Here is a 16,323-nt window from a genome sequence, read left to right on the forward strand (position 1 = left end):
TGCGCCAAATTGCTTGAGCGCGGGGCTCTACACCCCCGCCCCGCGCCTCTCTCCGCGCTGTGTTTAATTGGTTCGCGTATCGGTTGATTTGATCTGTCATCTGCCCGCTGCAGCCGGAACGGCATCTCGGCTGCGCCGGAACTGGTTAGCGCAACAGCATCACGACTCTCCCCGCCCCACCCACGCCTCCCCGCTACACACTTATCACTGCGGCGTCGCTCGGGTACTTGCACTGATCTCGGAGTTTGGCTACTTCTGTTCTTTAGTTGTACAAATGAGCTGTTAATGAAACCGCAATTCGCCAAGGTTTTCTGGTGCTTTAAACTAGTGTTAGAAATCTTAATAACAATCAAAAGTGAAATTATATTCAAACAAGAAAACTACAACCTTTAATAAAATATAACCAAGATGAATAACAATACTGAAGAATACAAACAAACACAAGACATTGCCTAATACGATACAAGAGAATATAAGAATGTTCCATCCATATCCGCTGCCCAGTCCATAGTGGAGGGAGAGGGTATCTCATGAGGCGCACCTCTATAACCTTCGTTGATTAACAATTCGTGACACCAGTGTTCCACGACCTATAAAATCTGTTGTGGCTGTAGTCGTAATGTTAAAAGCTGAGATAAAACTATATGTTGGCTATATGACTTTGTGGATGACCAACACCTCGGTGCCCCGTGACCACGAAGGCTGCAAAGTCTTCGTAATGGTGGGAGAAAATTAAAATATAAGAACCGCGATAAAATCCGAAAAACAGTTTTATTTAAATGTCTAACAATCGCGTAAACATAAGAAATCATTATCATAATTTTTGTTTATTTTTTATTGCTATGAATGATGAGACGTGCTGACCGTTCGCCTGATTGTAAGCAGTTTGACCTCCCATAAACGGTAGAAATACCATCCAACACCTTTAATAACAAAATGTTGTTTGGTAATTCATTGCGCTTGGCATCCTGAGACATGAGATGTTAAGTCTTATTATGTCCAGTAGTTACACTATAACACATAAATTTATGTATTTTTGTAGAACTTGGTGAGATCTACAGAAATCCCATTCAACGCGGGCTGATGTCAATTAACGGTGTCATCGCTACCGTCAGCTTAGTAGCGGAAATGTAGGTATTACAATGGAAGTTCGTAGCACAAGTATCTACAAGTACCTTTAAATGCTTTTTAGAACTACAGATTCTATTTATTGTAATTATCGCAGATACGCGAGAAGAATACACGTCCATGTGCGTAGTGAGGTATTGAGGGCAGATTCACGCGGTAATGTAATAGCGCATGTCGGTATGAATAGTTTCCTAGTGAACTCGGGTACTGATACACATATGTATAGATGTTGGATCGCACTGACCTCGCCACACTCAACTGTCCGGCCGCAGTCCCCATGAAAACACTTTCAGCGCGTTAAAGCATTTTCTAGTAGCGTGAGTGGACGCGCCCCTCTCGCGCCCTTCCGTCCCCCTGCTCCACTGTTTGCGAGACATGCGTACGCTCTGTCTCAACTACCTAACAACCTTCAGATAAAAAATAAATAAACGACAATTTACTTTTACTTCACATTACACTACTCTATTCAGTATATCTATGTATATATTATAGTTTCTAGTTTCCACGCTATATTGCGTATTATTTATTTGATCTCGGTTTTTCGATTTGAAAGAAGATCTCAATGACAAATTTATTTATCAGTAGGTTATTAGCCATGTTACTCACGCAGTTTAGACTTCAGATTGTAGACTGGACCGGTGGCGTAGTTATATTGCGGTGCGATGACCGTACTGAGCCTTCAGGTTCGATTCTTGGCTCCTTTAATATGACACAGGAATCTTCTGATCAGTGTCAGCGAAGATTATGGAATTTGTACCCAATATGTCGATAGGTTCGCCCTCGATGGCATCATTGGAGAGAATATATAATATCTCTAAGTGAATGCACTAAGTGGGTCATTGTTCATCTCTTCGGGAATAAAAGGCGTGAGCAGTTTAATATGTATTTAGGTTAACAATAAATACTTTAGTCGTCCTTTAACAGATAAGGTGGTTTATGAAGAGCCATTTAATTTCTTGGGTGGGGATGGCTGTGTGGTGACTTCACGGGTAAGCTCAGTCGTGACTGGGCGCTTAGCTGCGTTGTCGGAAAATACTACGTCCTTTGTGACTCCATTAGCTCTCAGATAATCACATTAGAGCGTCGCCGCGTGCGCTGATGCTCGCTGGTTGCCAGTTGTAGTGTCACTACTCTCTCTTTTTTCACAGGTCGGCAAACGGGCCGCCTGCTCTGTGAACAGATATCGTCCGATATTAGAAACGGGCTGAAATGAGAAATCCCTTTGTAGCTCGGACGCGGCAGCGTGCACCTTGCATCTAATAAAATGTTAATTCGTGTGACCATCGAATGAAGTTTAATACTCCACATCGTTGATTATAAATGAGTTGCGTGGCTACTGCACATTCGAAGAATGTATCATATTTAAAAATATAATGAAATGCTTTCATGTACTATCGAACTATATTATTTCATATTTAATTAAATTCACGGCCACTGAAGATTTTATTAGTAAAACAATAGTAACCTCCCTAAATGCAATTTTTTTAATACACATAATGTATCATCTCGGAGCTGTGCGAAATGCTCACCATTCTCTAATATAGTAAAAACATGTAGCGAGCTTTACGGCTCCACTTGTAGGTATTTTATTTTTTCACTGCAACGATCCAAACTCCGAGGCCGAGGGTGTTTATAAACTATTTTGAACTCTCAGTTCGGAGAGTTCGCAATTGGAGCTTCGGTTTCTACTAAATATAATTTCGAATAAAATATCACGTAAAACTTTTTGAAATTCAGTATTCGGCGTTAAAGACGACTATTAATAACGTTATAATATCAATGTTCAAATGTAAGCGCATCGCACAACCCGCGTGCACTCGCGCTCCGCCTCGCCGCGCCGCCCCGCCGCGCCCCGCCGTGTCAAACGTTCACTTCAACGCATCCGATTAGCCGCGAGCCGCGTGTCATGTTGCATAACCTTTGTTGTAGACGACGACTGACATCACGAATAGCGCGTCCATCTGTACATATCCCCCAGCGGCTGACCTGAGTTCCGCACGGTTCGTCTCCGATGTCAGCGAGTCGTGTGGGACTGTGGACACTGCGCTGGATAGCCGCAGCAGTCACCACTTGTTACCGATGGGCATTTAAAAACCGCTTAGTGACGGGAGTTTCGGTCGGTGCATGAACAGTGGAATAATAATGTATTTATAGTGCAGAGACAATGGCGCGAGCGAGTGGGCGCCACACGCTACATGCCGCGCCGCCACGCGCACTGCACTTTATTATTGTGCAACCACTGAGAGGTGTGCACTCCGGCAACGGGATAAAACCTGGTCCCCTCACTGATCGCCGTGCCCTACCCCAATGAACTGGCTCATCATCCGCCCGCTGCTCCTGAGTGCGGTCACGTCGGCGCGGTTCAGCGAGCTCTCGATAACAATGAATGAATCGGTCGCGTCGCAGCCGTCGCTTCGGAAAATTGCTCTTTTACGTATTCGGGCTGGGGTCGGGCGCAGATAAGGCACGCGGCCGCTCGATACCGTCACCGCCGCGCCACCTGATCGCCGCTACCGCCGCCAGTCTATCGGCCGGCAACACGAATACGATTAACTGTGCCGGTGCATAATAGTTTACGTTTTGATAGCCTTCACTGGGGTCACCTCTACGACGCGCGCTTATACATAATTTATCTGTAGGCGAAACATAGTTAAGTAAATATGGTGCGTTAAGCGATAGCATGCGCTGGCTACATGATCTACACTGCAGGTCGCCTCACGCCGTGTGGTCAAGTGAGTCTGTAAATACCTGCCTACGGAACGAGTCGGTAGGCAGGTATTTACAGAGAAATGTCACGTTGCTGTGCTACATTTTTAAGAAAGAATGTAAATCGAGGATCGACGCATTTTTTTATAACTATCTCATGTAGGTATTTGGTATACAACAACAAGCAACACAGTCCATGTCGCGGCGCGCTACTCGTGGCTCACGGTAGACTCGATCGGCAGCGAGGCGGGCGAGGCTCTACATGAGTGCCTGACCAGGCGCACATGATCGACATGCGACGCTTGGCGGTGTGTGCGCGTTCAATTAGCACAACTGGCAAAACCACCGCATCCCGGCCCGGTCTCGTCACTGTCACTGTCATAACTAAAGTGAAGTGCATGTGTGAGCGATTGCATTTACATCTGTACATTTAAAGTAGTTGGGTATAATATAATATTTCCAAGGTAAATATTTATTCATATTTCGCACGATGTTAGCTTAAGCGATCATGTATACATGTTTATGAAGATGTTGCGATGGGGCATCACAACATCGCAGCACGAGTCACGAGACGGCCGCGGCGCGCTGCTCTTGCCACTACATATCATAACTTGTAAAATGGCAAAGTTCTGGGGCAGTAGTCACACTATAAGTTGACGTATGTACAGTGAAATTAAAACTCCTAGGGATGCGATATATCGATATAACGGACAACAGACTTCCACCACGAGCAAGGTGGACAGACGACTTGATAAAGGTCGCAGGAACACGCTGGATGCAGACCGTTTTCGGCAGGTCCGTCTTGAGATCTGTAGGAGAGGCCTACGTTTAGCAGTGGCCTTCCAGTGCCTGTTGGTGACAACGAATTGACACTTAAATAATATCGGTTTGACTTTATATACACTAACTTGTCTCGAGACTAGGCCGCCCTCGGATTCGATAAAAGATCTAGTAACGCTGGATAGGAACTTGTGTCCCAAATTGGAATAGATTCGCTCCATATCACCTGTTCGTTTAATATGTAACTGAAATTAGCACGGCGCAGTGCGCTGCAGGTGTTCCCACTTCAACGCAGAATACTATACTGGGTGTTGGTTATATTTTAAAACATTGTACGTATTGGTCATCCGAACGCAGCGCAGGTTCAAAACTCTCAGATTCTCTTAGAATCTAGCGGGATTGTTGTGGAGTCGGGTGGGGCGAGCCGACACGCAGTGTCTCGGAAGTAGCCGATCTCCAAAGCGAGCTGCTTCACCATTCCGTAACTCTAGTGTTCTTATCATACTACCGAGTATGATTCAGCCATAGAAGATAGCTAAACTTTATTGTCGAATGTTTCAGCACTACTTGAAATTTGCTTAACCCATAGTCGTGGCCCAGCTTTTAGTTTAAGACGCTGACGGTACTGCAGTGGGTGTTGCGAAAGTTTTGTTTTAATAAAGACATTTAACCAGGAATTCCTTAAAGCTTATTTTAATTAATAGCTATAAATAAGCAGGCTTTCATCAGAATAGAAAGGGACGACCGACCGATAATGTTTTGTTAAGTTTACATTATATTGACCGAAAATATTATTGTAAATGTAGGCGAATGCACGCTGTATCTCTACAACGGTTTTGTCTAGATCTTTGTACTTTACCAGTACATGATTAAATTCCTTCATTTAAATTTTATCCCAGTTTACCGATGATGTGCGTGCATAAGCTTATAACCTATTATTACATTTTCATCGAGACATGAAAAAAATAATAATATAAAAGATGTAATTGACGATTGATGGCAAAAAAGTAAGCCCGTAGTTTCATTCCTTCTTCGGGTAATCATTACTTAATACTTAGGTTGCTAATGAAAGGCTGGTACGTTAGCAAAGTTAGGGCCTATTTATCCTCACTTTTGAGGATCGCGACGCGTCTTTGACAATATTTTATTAAATATAAATATGGGTATATATCTAATAATGAGTAATAAATAATTTTATTTATTTTATTTTAACCTTTTACTTTTACAGGGTTGCATTTTGTAAATCCCGTTTTCAGCGGTGACCTATATAATTATTCCTGTGGTTTTGCGCTCGATAGTGCGCGGTGTTGGCTTTCAATATCAATGGATTCTCACTATAAGTGACATGCAAGTGCTTTGGTCCCATGACGTCAGCCAGGCTCCGTAGTTGAGGCGGGCGGCTATTGGCATGTCTAACACCGGTCGATGTAGCCCAGTTTAGACTCATATGGTTTACGCCAGTGTTTACACGATGCCACTGCGATAGTTCGTTGGCAGGCTGACGAGCACTCCGCGACGCTCTGCCGGAGGACACTCGTCACCACTCGCCACTGTACTTCAGATGCAATACAAACAAAATGTTCACAAAGGACGAGCGGGCAGGCACATTGGATATACACCGGCTAACCCGGAACTCGACACCTCGGAACGATATTTCTCTATATTATCTACTGCGATGGTTGTTGGTTTGAAGGGCGTATCGGTACATACGTCGGTATGCTACCCCCACGCGATTTATGTACATTAGACTCCTCTACCTGTTAAAATATTAAGTATATGTACTGTATTTATCCCCGTATGATGCGAGTGACTACAAGTACGTTTGTTTGCAGGTAAGCGGCGTCACGGCCGTGGTCGTTCTCGCAGTAGCGGTAAGTGGCCACCATCATGTCCTATTTAGTACATAGTGCGTGTAGAAATAAGACGTAGTTTGGTTGTGTTTATATAGAGCCCGGTCGCGGCCGCGGCTGTGCGCCTCACTTACTGTTGTGTACGTCCTGCATCACGTCACAAGTGTGCCCCAACTGATTAAACGTCGCGTCGCGTCATTCATCGCTATTGGAATATGTTATCTATTAATAACATATGGACCTATAATAAAATATTCACTATATTTTATTATATAGTAGATATAATGTTAATTGACTACGAATTATCTTAATTAAAAAGAAATGTAATTTCTTATTTATATGAATAATAAATACTATGTAAAACTCCTGAAAATTATTGAAAACTAGTTTGATAAATGCTTGTTATGTAGCTATTTACTGGGAAATAACCTGTTTATAATTGGGAAAATATAAGGCTTTCTAGTAGATTCTTGATGGCATTCGACTATACGATTTCAACTCATCCCACCCTCTGTGTCAGTATGGGACTATAAAATATAAGTTATCAAATTGAAATTATGAGTGATATCCACGTATGAATTTCGTAATAAGTTGTAATTTATTCAAATTATAAAAAAATCGCGGCGCCCGAGCTCACAGCACCGAGTCTCCGCCGCAGCTCGTTCGGCGCGATGTTTACAAACCCATCAATATCATTTAATTTGTTCCAAATGGTTTGTCGTATTCCCCAAACAGTCGCAGTCGCCTCGCCGTGTTTAGTGGCGGGGTACTTACTGCTAGAACGTAGTTGTTTGTGTGCGATGTGCACATTACTTGACGTCGATGAGTTGTTTCCGTATCGTACCATCTTGATCTAAAAGCTTGCCGTAGATCGCTCAGTAACACCTCTGCCCACCCCCCGACAGGAGACAAGCTTTAAACTTACATTATTCCACCTTAGGGCACTATTCGCAAAATTTGAACACTTGTTTCGCTCTGAATGGACTAAAAGAGTCCTGCACCTTCCTATATTAAACCTATACGTGTAATATAGTAGGACGTACCTACCTACTTTTGATTTATGCAATTGATGGGTTCGTAAATCAATTTACATGTTGTTTTATTTGGACCATTAAACAATTTTAAGAACTACCACATATTTATATGATAAACTAACTTTTGATATAATATTATTATGAATAAGTATGTTTTTTTAAATTGGTGACAGTGAGAACAACGGCGGGAAATATGACAAAATTTTACTGTGATGCGCTTGAATGTTACATAATTTACATTAGCTTCAATTATTATCGCGTTTTCGTGTATTCTATTATTGCGAAGAATAATCGATATAAACTATTTATCAATATGTTCGAAGGTGTGAACTAGTTATTATAGTTTCGATGTACGGACTACGGGACTAGCTGCAACGTCTCACCGGCGCGGCGCGGCGCCGCTCTGGTTGTTTACCCGACTACGGCGAAGCGAGGAAGAGTAGTGATTAATCGACGCGGTGCGATTTTATAGTAAATGTATAGTAGGCCAATTAACGTTATTCGATTCTATTCGTCGCGATGCGCTGAAACGATATAAATTATGCTCATTGATAAATGTAGGCTCCTCGCAACAAGGCGATTTACCCCCCCGCAGAGACACATGTTCATAACAATAATAATGTGCGTGTTGTTGTGTGTCTCAATAGTACCTAGTTGTATTTTAAAGTGCTAAAGTAATAACTGTCCTGTTCAAATTGCAATATATATTTGTAGCTTAATAGAAAATAGACTGTCAGACTTCCTAATTAATAAAAATTGATATAATATTATGCTGAGAGCTTCTTAGACGTTGTCGCTATGCGCCGACCTGCGATATCGGAAGCGGGGTTCATTTCCGCCCCGCACCAACCCCTCATCCCCCCTCCCCGAGTCCGCATGCGGCCCACGTCCCGCAACCCGCCCATTCCGGTCCGCACCGCCCTGCACCCCCCGGATGGGGGTGAGGGCGTCGGCCCTTGGAACTGCCGACTCACGGCCTAATGCCCTACACAATTTCGAGCTTTTGCCGATGGGGCAGCGTGTCGTGTGGCGTGGTTATTTTTGGAACAGACAGCACGGTGCACGTCTGAAGATTTTACGATAGTGTCGCGGGGGGACTGGGAAGCGGGGGCCGCAAGGGCGCGAGGGGAACCTACACGGGTGCTTCGTATGTTCTAACACGTATTGATTTAGAGGGCCTTTGGTGAAATTTAGCAATTGCTAAAAAATTAACCAATAATATAATCCATGTATAAACGGTAACGTCAGCATCATATTGTGGCGAGCGGTGAGAAAGCACGTGCCGCCAATTTTTGTTCATAAATGCAAGATATTTCAGTCGCCAAATGAAATATGACATGATGAATGAACTGCATCGCGGCGTAAGCGCGTTAGGGCGGAGGAGAGAGCGTCACCACCTCATCAACGCAGCGTCGGCAAGCACCACTCACCACGCGCCAGCCGCCAGGTACCATTCGCCACTCGCTACAATATACTGTGCAGCAGATGTCTCGCGCGTCCGACGACGCCGACTCTATTATTGGCTTTCATCGGTGGATGCGCTGGATTGCGTCAGATGTGTTGGTACGGCTTCGGTACCGGCGTGACACTAATTTGTTTAACGCTGCATGCGTGGATCGGACGGGCAAGCCGCGGATGACGCCGGGGTGCCATTACGAACGCGATCGTCGCCGAGGTTCCTACATAGTACATTAACAAAAGCTTTTCAACATGTCGACAGCATTAATATATAATAGGTAGTGTTTCCGGATAATATGAGTAGAGTTAACGCACGTCACCTGCACGAGGAGTGCGACGCGCGGTGACCGTGCGTGCGCCGCCCGAGGCCGTGTCGCCTATCGAGTATTTTTCATGACGAAATTGGCCGCACGCCAGAAATGTCTTAACTGATTGATTTCACGACTCTTTGTCGATACGATGCGAATTAAACAAATAATAAATCTAAATGCTCGTAAATTTTAGCTCATTCAGTGCAGCGATTAAGGCGAAGGATGGAAGAAGAGGAGGGTTGGGGGGGGGGGTCGGGACCGCGCGAGACGGCAAGGTGGCGGCGCGTTGCAGGAAGAGTGTCTCTCGTCACAGCGCAGGAACCGATTTGTACGAGGCGTAATGGGATATCGCCGCACATGCGGGAAGGCTATGTCGAGAAACTTAAGCGTTCTCTATGGTACTTACACAGAATATTTGCGTACCTACCTTCAGCGTCCTCTCATAGCCGACCGGCGGCATCTATAGAAACTACCAGTGTATTAATGGCTGTGGACGGCGAACTGTGATGCCCGTCGTCGTCTCACAAGCCGTAAGTTCTGAGTTCATCGAAAGTAACACCGTTCACAGAGTTACTTTCGGGGAAGTAGATGTCTAACTGCCACAGGTACTCTCGCCAAACATTATTATTATAATATAAAAATACTTTAGACAACTACTCTGGCAGTTTATTCGGAGTCTACAAATTAGAAGGACAGTAATAGTTTATAGTATGTACTTTGATATTTTTCGGCTTAATATCGAAATTGCATTTTCCCCGACGCGACGGGTCATCAGCACGCCCTATTCGCCGCTAATTGCGCTCACGAACGCTATCCCAAGAGTCAGAATAGTGTACAAGTATTGGAGCACATTATACATCACGAGCCGCTCAGTGAGAGCCGTGTGTCCCGGAGTAAGATATATCTATACTATTATATAAAGCTGAAGAATTTATTTGTTTGTTTGAACGTGCTAAACTCCGGAACTCCGAATTGAAAACTTCTTTTAATGTTGGATAAACCACTTATCGAGGAAAGCTTTTAAAAGATGTTGCAAAACGTATTACTTTTGAGAGCTACCGCTGCGCGCGCTACATAAGCGGTTATGGTTATGCAACAATCATGTGTGATGGATTTGTTCCTCTTAAAAAAAATCCAAAAAATATATTACTTAACAAGAACACCAGCCGCATCTGTCTGCCTGACTGAACGCGAACGCGAACTCAAAAAATATGTAATGGATTTCGATAAAATTTGGTATGGAGGTAGATTGAGACACAGGGAAGAACGTAAGCTACTTTCTATCTTGGGAAAATTTATAGCCGAATTTGTATTCTGGAATCTATACTAATATATAAAGCTGAAGAATTTGTTCATTTGAACGTGATAATCTCGGGAATTATAGGTTCAAATAATTTGCCTAGAAACTTTCCCGCCCTCATTCCCACTACTACAACCCCTGTAAGCCAGGATCACCAGTGGCACGCGTTTTATGACACCGAGCAGTGAAGCTCGGCGGGTCTCAGGGAAAACTAATTTGTCATTATCCCGCAACGAAATTAATCAAACAAAAGGAAAGGGAGGATTGGAAACATCAATTGTCCACTTCCCTCCGTAGCAAAGCGGGAGACAAAATAATGAACTAAGGGGGCGTTTTAACCTCAAGGATAGGGACGTTTGGAACTACATAAGCTGCTTATAAGGCACCACGGATAAAATTAAAAGAAAGGGTCCTACCTATCACAAGAGCTGTTACATTTGATTGCAAGAGTCATGGCAAAAACGCCGGAAAGCACGAAAATTCCGTCTAGTCTCTACAAGGTCCATGTAATCTACATCTCCAGATATTATTTGAATACTGTTTAGCATGATGTTGCGCTCTTCACGCCAGAGACCACACTCCCAAAGTAGGTGATAAGCAGACTGTTCAACTTCGTAACCAGGTGTAGAACATGGGCACGCAGGAGAACCAGCCAGACTAAATGAGAACAGTTTATCCTTAAAATTACCATGGCCGGTAAGGAATTGCGATACACCGTGATCTATTTCTAGCCAGCTTTTAGTTAAGCGATCGCAATCGCACCGAAAGTGTTTATATAAATGACGCCCTCTCGAAGACAAACCCCGTAGGTTCGAATAGAAAAAATATTTTAGTGTTGGAAAGCTTATGAGCTTGACATATATGTTTTTTGTCATCATATTTTTTTTGTGCGAATGGGGAAATGTATTCCTTTTGAGGGTTTCCGTTGCATTCACTGAGTAAACATTTAAAATTATGAAATAAATATGTATGCCGGAATTGTTCCTCTTAAAAAGTTCTAAAAAATATATTATAAAACAAAGTCCCCCGCCGCATCTGTTTGCGTGTCTGAAAATCAAAAACTACCCAACGGATATAGATGAAATTTGGTATGGAGATAGTTTGAGACCTTGAGAAGAACATAGGTTAAACATTAACATACTTTCTATCTCAGAAAAATATATAGCGTTATGTTTATAACGGAAAACGTTAGCCCGAAAAAATTACGCAACCGGAGCCATGGGCAAATCTAGTACATTATATGCATAATGCATATATTTTATACTAGCTTCCGCCCGCAGCTTCGCCCGCGTGGATTTCGGACTTCAAAAATGGAGCCGGTCGCGAACGTTCGAGAATGTTTTTTTTACGAAGCTACTCGCTAGGTGATTCGCTAGCCTCTAGATGCCAAGCAAGCCGCCTGCCTGTGCGTTCGCGACCTTATATATATACAAAAATAATCCTTATAGCATGATTCAGTATTCACGCATGATGGCTTATTATTAGCGTATTTCATGTATAACTTTGGTGTTTCTATACCGATTTCTATGATTCTTTTTTATGGAATATTTAATAATGTTAACTTTTTTAATTAGGAATGACTGAAAGTGTTATAAACGTAAGAGTAGACAAATACAATGAGAAAGCTTCGAACTGCTAAGCTATCGGGAGTTACACGTGTTATTGTGAGTCAACCATAAAAGATAGACATATGCTGTCGTGGGATATTTTTTACATAATTTTAAGGAGAACATTTCCGTCATACATGATTTCTGTGTAGCTGTAACCATTAAGGTTGCACACGCGACGGAAGCTTAAAAAATGGAGTAACTTCTCCCGTTTTCCCAACATTTCCCTTCACTGCTCTGCTCCTATTAATTGTAGCGTGATGAAAAGTATACTATAACCAGCACAAGAGTATGACAAATAATTGTACCAAGTTTCGTTAAAATCCGTCGAGTAGTTTTTGTTTCTATAACGGTTATACAGACAGACAGACAAAAATTTTACTAATTGCATTTTTGGCATCAGTATCGATCCCTAATCACCCCCTGATAGTTATTTTGGAAATATATTTCATGTACAGAATTGACCCCTCTACAGATTTATTATAAGTATAGATTAGAATATATTTTTGGTGGTGCTGCTCCTTCGATGTGTGTTGTACCCGCCGGGACCGCCAGCCGGTTATATGAACGGGTGTAACGTGCTACAGCTCACTCTGAGCTCAGTCTGCGTACACCGCAAAGTACATTGTACTTTTTTGTCAAGTGAATTCTTATGGGCGCCCAAATAGAAATTATTAGAGTCCTGGTAGAGCTTTTATCATTAGGGCTGTGCTGGCTATCGCTCACTCGTTCCATGTAATTTTTTCGACGTATGTATATGGGATCTGCGCGACTTGAATAACGAGTGTGATTAGGAACAATTTCAGTATGTATGAAATGTCCCATCTATGTTTTCTAATGCTGCAACAATGAGCCCCGAGAGTAGGTTTTATGTGAATATTGTTTGCGCGTCACTCGCCAGTGTATGGTAACAGTGAGTGGTCGAGTCATGTCGTGGCGAGTTTTGTTATAGTTTGTTTTTAGCTTCATAAGGATGGCGGATGGTGATCGATGGTCGCGATGCCGCCGCGAGGGTACTCCTTGTGGAAACTCCATGCGAACAAACAATAACTACACTGTTGTACTGGGAAGTCGAATCAGATTGCTGGGCGCTTAAATAGTCCCCTCCGATTAATTTCCGGTCGTCAACACTCCCTGGAGTCCTCAACACTATGTTTGTTGATTGGCGGCGCTGGTGACGTTATCAGATGACCCATTTGTTATTGTATTCCGTTCCCGAATGCGCAGTGCTTCCAATACATTCCGTAATTAAGCCTTTAGACGTATGTGCCGGATTGAAAGCTTTGTGGTGACGCAATCGAAGCCGATATGCAAATATCCCAATAAATACCAAAATAGTATTCGCTAAAAATAATAAATTATTGTAAAAGATTTCTTTAGCTATTAGTATTCATTTAGTTAGTGTATTTATTTATTTATTTAAGGTCAGCCAACAGTTGTTTACACATCACATTACAAACTTAAATTATTTGGCACCATGAACATGTGCAACAACCACTTAAAGGCTAACACAACATGCACAAATAACAGTTGGAATATACCTTACAAAACTATGACAAAATTAAAATGTTTTTACAAAATTATTAGCAGTAATATGAAGACTCAGCACTTTTACAATATATTCCGCTAGCAAGGCGACGAGAAGTGAGCTCAGGGTAGCTGATGGAGGTAGGTCTAGTGTTAGTAGATCAGTTGTGTTATCGCGGTAATTGATTTATCAATATTAAACGGAACAAGTGTATTTGTTCCCGCGCCTCGAGTTGCCGTCACTCGCACAAGCGCTGCGCTCGATAATTATTTTGTTACAAAGAAATACAAAGAGTTGTAATTTTGTAATATAAAACACCGCCGCCGTGTTTATTTAGAGTTAATGTATGCAGTGAGAACGCTGGCGGCATCACATGTTGTGTTGTGGTCGCGCGTTCAGTATTGACCAGCACAGTGACCACTGACCGATGACGCCTACAAATTTATTTTACACTATGTATGGACGAATTTCTGCAGAATAAAATAAATAAAGCTACAAATAATAATATTATGAAATGATTTTTTTGAATCTGTAAAATGTTATACATTATTTAGATTCCGTCAATATTAACTCTACCACCAGTTCGGAAAGCAGTTTTCACCAGAGAAGAACGGGCAAGAAACTCTAGTGTTGCTCTTTTCAATCAGTTTAGGGTAAAGACTTATAGTACATGATAAAGTGAGAATAGAAAAAAAAAGTTTAGAGCAGTTCATTTGAAGGCTCGTGAAATAAGGAATAAATTAATTTAAATTTTCATATGACTGCATAACCCTCTCTCGAATCATGAAATTTCTCTATTATCCTTGCAATTTTTTCCTCCTAGCACCTCTAGCAATTAGAAATTGTAAGCGAAGTGGGCAGAACAGTACACACAAGCAGCACCCCTTTACGAGTATGACGCATGTGCCAGCCATCGGCCTCCTCAACCATATTCTAGGGAAGGGGCCGACCCATCACACGACGCCGCGCCGCGCCGCCGCAGGTACAGACAGTTAGAGAGTATTTCATACCCAAGCCGCTTATAGTTATATTACAAATAAAAAGAAAGAAAAAAATATATATATCTCGATCAAGTGACATGATTCCAAAGACAATCACACAAAAATGCCTAGTCCCAGGCATTTATATCCTCTAGGTATTCTGAGATCTTGTAATAAGCTTTATTACACAACTCGCGCTTAATAGTGATAGTTAAGGATAGTTAAGGATATGATCTCAGTGGGAACTTATTTATAAAAATGTATATAGTAACCCTTAAAAGACTTGCTGAGCTTTTGGAGCTTTGTTTTGTGAATTGTTAATGTTAATTGTTGTCCGAGCTAAACCACTGTCGAGATTAATTTCTGTAAGGCAGTAGTGCGACTCATCCATTCCGTTGGCAACATTTACTACTAATTTCTGACCAAAGGTCGATTCCCAAACCGATGCTGAATGCATGAAGGTCAATGCTGATGAAGGTTTATAATCTCAAAGACATTTAGTTCAAGATTGGCAACAAGCTACAACGAATAATACATTATAATGATTTTAAGCGGCGATAGCCTAGTTGGCAGTGGAACGGACTGCCGACATGAATGTTCGCAGGTTTAAAACCCAGGGGCGCATACCTCTGACTTCTGTGAAGGAAAACATCGTGAGGAAACCTGCATACCCGCGAAGTTCTCCATAATACTTTCGGAGGTATGTAATGCCTACCAAACCGCACTAGGCTGGCGTTGTGGACTAAGGCCTAATCCCTCTCAGTAGTAAAAGGGAGTCGTGCCCAGCAGTGGGACTGTAATAATTATTTTAAACCTTTAAAATTAAAAGTCTTATCCAATGTAGTTGATCTAGAGATGATAAAAATTACCTTGCAAGTTGTCAAAAATAATACCATTACAAAATCATTGGAATAGCTATAGTCAAATGGCCCTATTCAATCTACTAGGGCATGCCAGTCTTTTTGCAATTACAGGCGTTCTAATCGAAGAACTTTGATAGCGAGTAAAAATAAAAAAAATCCCCTATTTACCTACAATAGGACTCACAAAATTGTCCTTCGATTAGAAAGTTCGTAATTGCAAAATTATTCAATGTGATCGAAACCTAAACTTCTGTCAGATACTACGAACTATATTCAGCTCTAATGAAAAAGATCACTTGAATGTCCGAATAGTGGAGCATTAACGATGCGATTTTTCGTGAACAACAAGCGACGGCGCTGCAGTCGAGTAACCATAGTGGCTGCGAGTGTAAGGAATGACTGCAGCCGTGGCGCTCGGCACCTGTGTTTCAGTTACTTCATTATTTGGGAGACGCACAGAATAAATATAGGCCCATAATATATTAATTAAACTCAAACATTATTTGAAATACGGAACACATTAAAGATCGTTATGATGTACAGTAATGCGGCGGCGCGGCGTCTATTAGTCGATGCGTCGCTCTGGCACAATCGCGCCGCTCCGTGCGTGTGTACCATGCACAATGTTCAGCGTACAGTATACACAGGGACGTTCCGCCTGTAATTGGTTGCCGTTCAAAGGGTTCCCGTAAATGGCTAACAAGCGAGCCGCTCCTTTGACAAACAGAATAGCTGATTCATTTCGTGGAACGTATGTCGATGTAGCCTGCGGCTCGGC

At 42.4% G+C, this 16,323-nt stretch overlaps 1 protein-coding gene across 7 annotated transcripts in view; it reads left to right on the top strand.

Moving 5' to 3' along the window:
* Nucleotides 1-16,323, top strand: part of LOC115451266 (hepatic leukemia factor) — an 88,966-nt gene that overhangs the window by 20,296 nt on the left and 52,347 nt on the right. For 3 of the 7 annotated variants that reach the window (XM_037443980.1, XM_030179506.2, XM_030179508.2), the window contains exon 2: nucleotides 6,447-6,485. The exons of the other annotated variants lie outside the window; for them this stretch is intronic. In XM_037443980.1, the coding sequence (XP_037299877.1) occupies nucleotides 6,447-6,485 (39 nt within the window). The remainder of the gene's footprint in view (nucleotides 1-6,446; nucleotides 6,486-16,323) is intronic. 7 annotated transcript variants of the gene reach the window in all.

The sequence above is a fragment of the Manduca sexta genome, chromosome 27 (assembly GCF_014839805.1).
Source record: "Manduca sexta isolate Smith_Timp_Sample1 chromosome 27, JHU_Msex_v1.0, whole genome shotgun sequence".
NCBI classification, from domain to species: Eukaryota; Metazoa; Arthropoda; class Insecta; order Lepidoptera; family Sphingidae; genus Manduca; species Manduca sexta.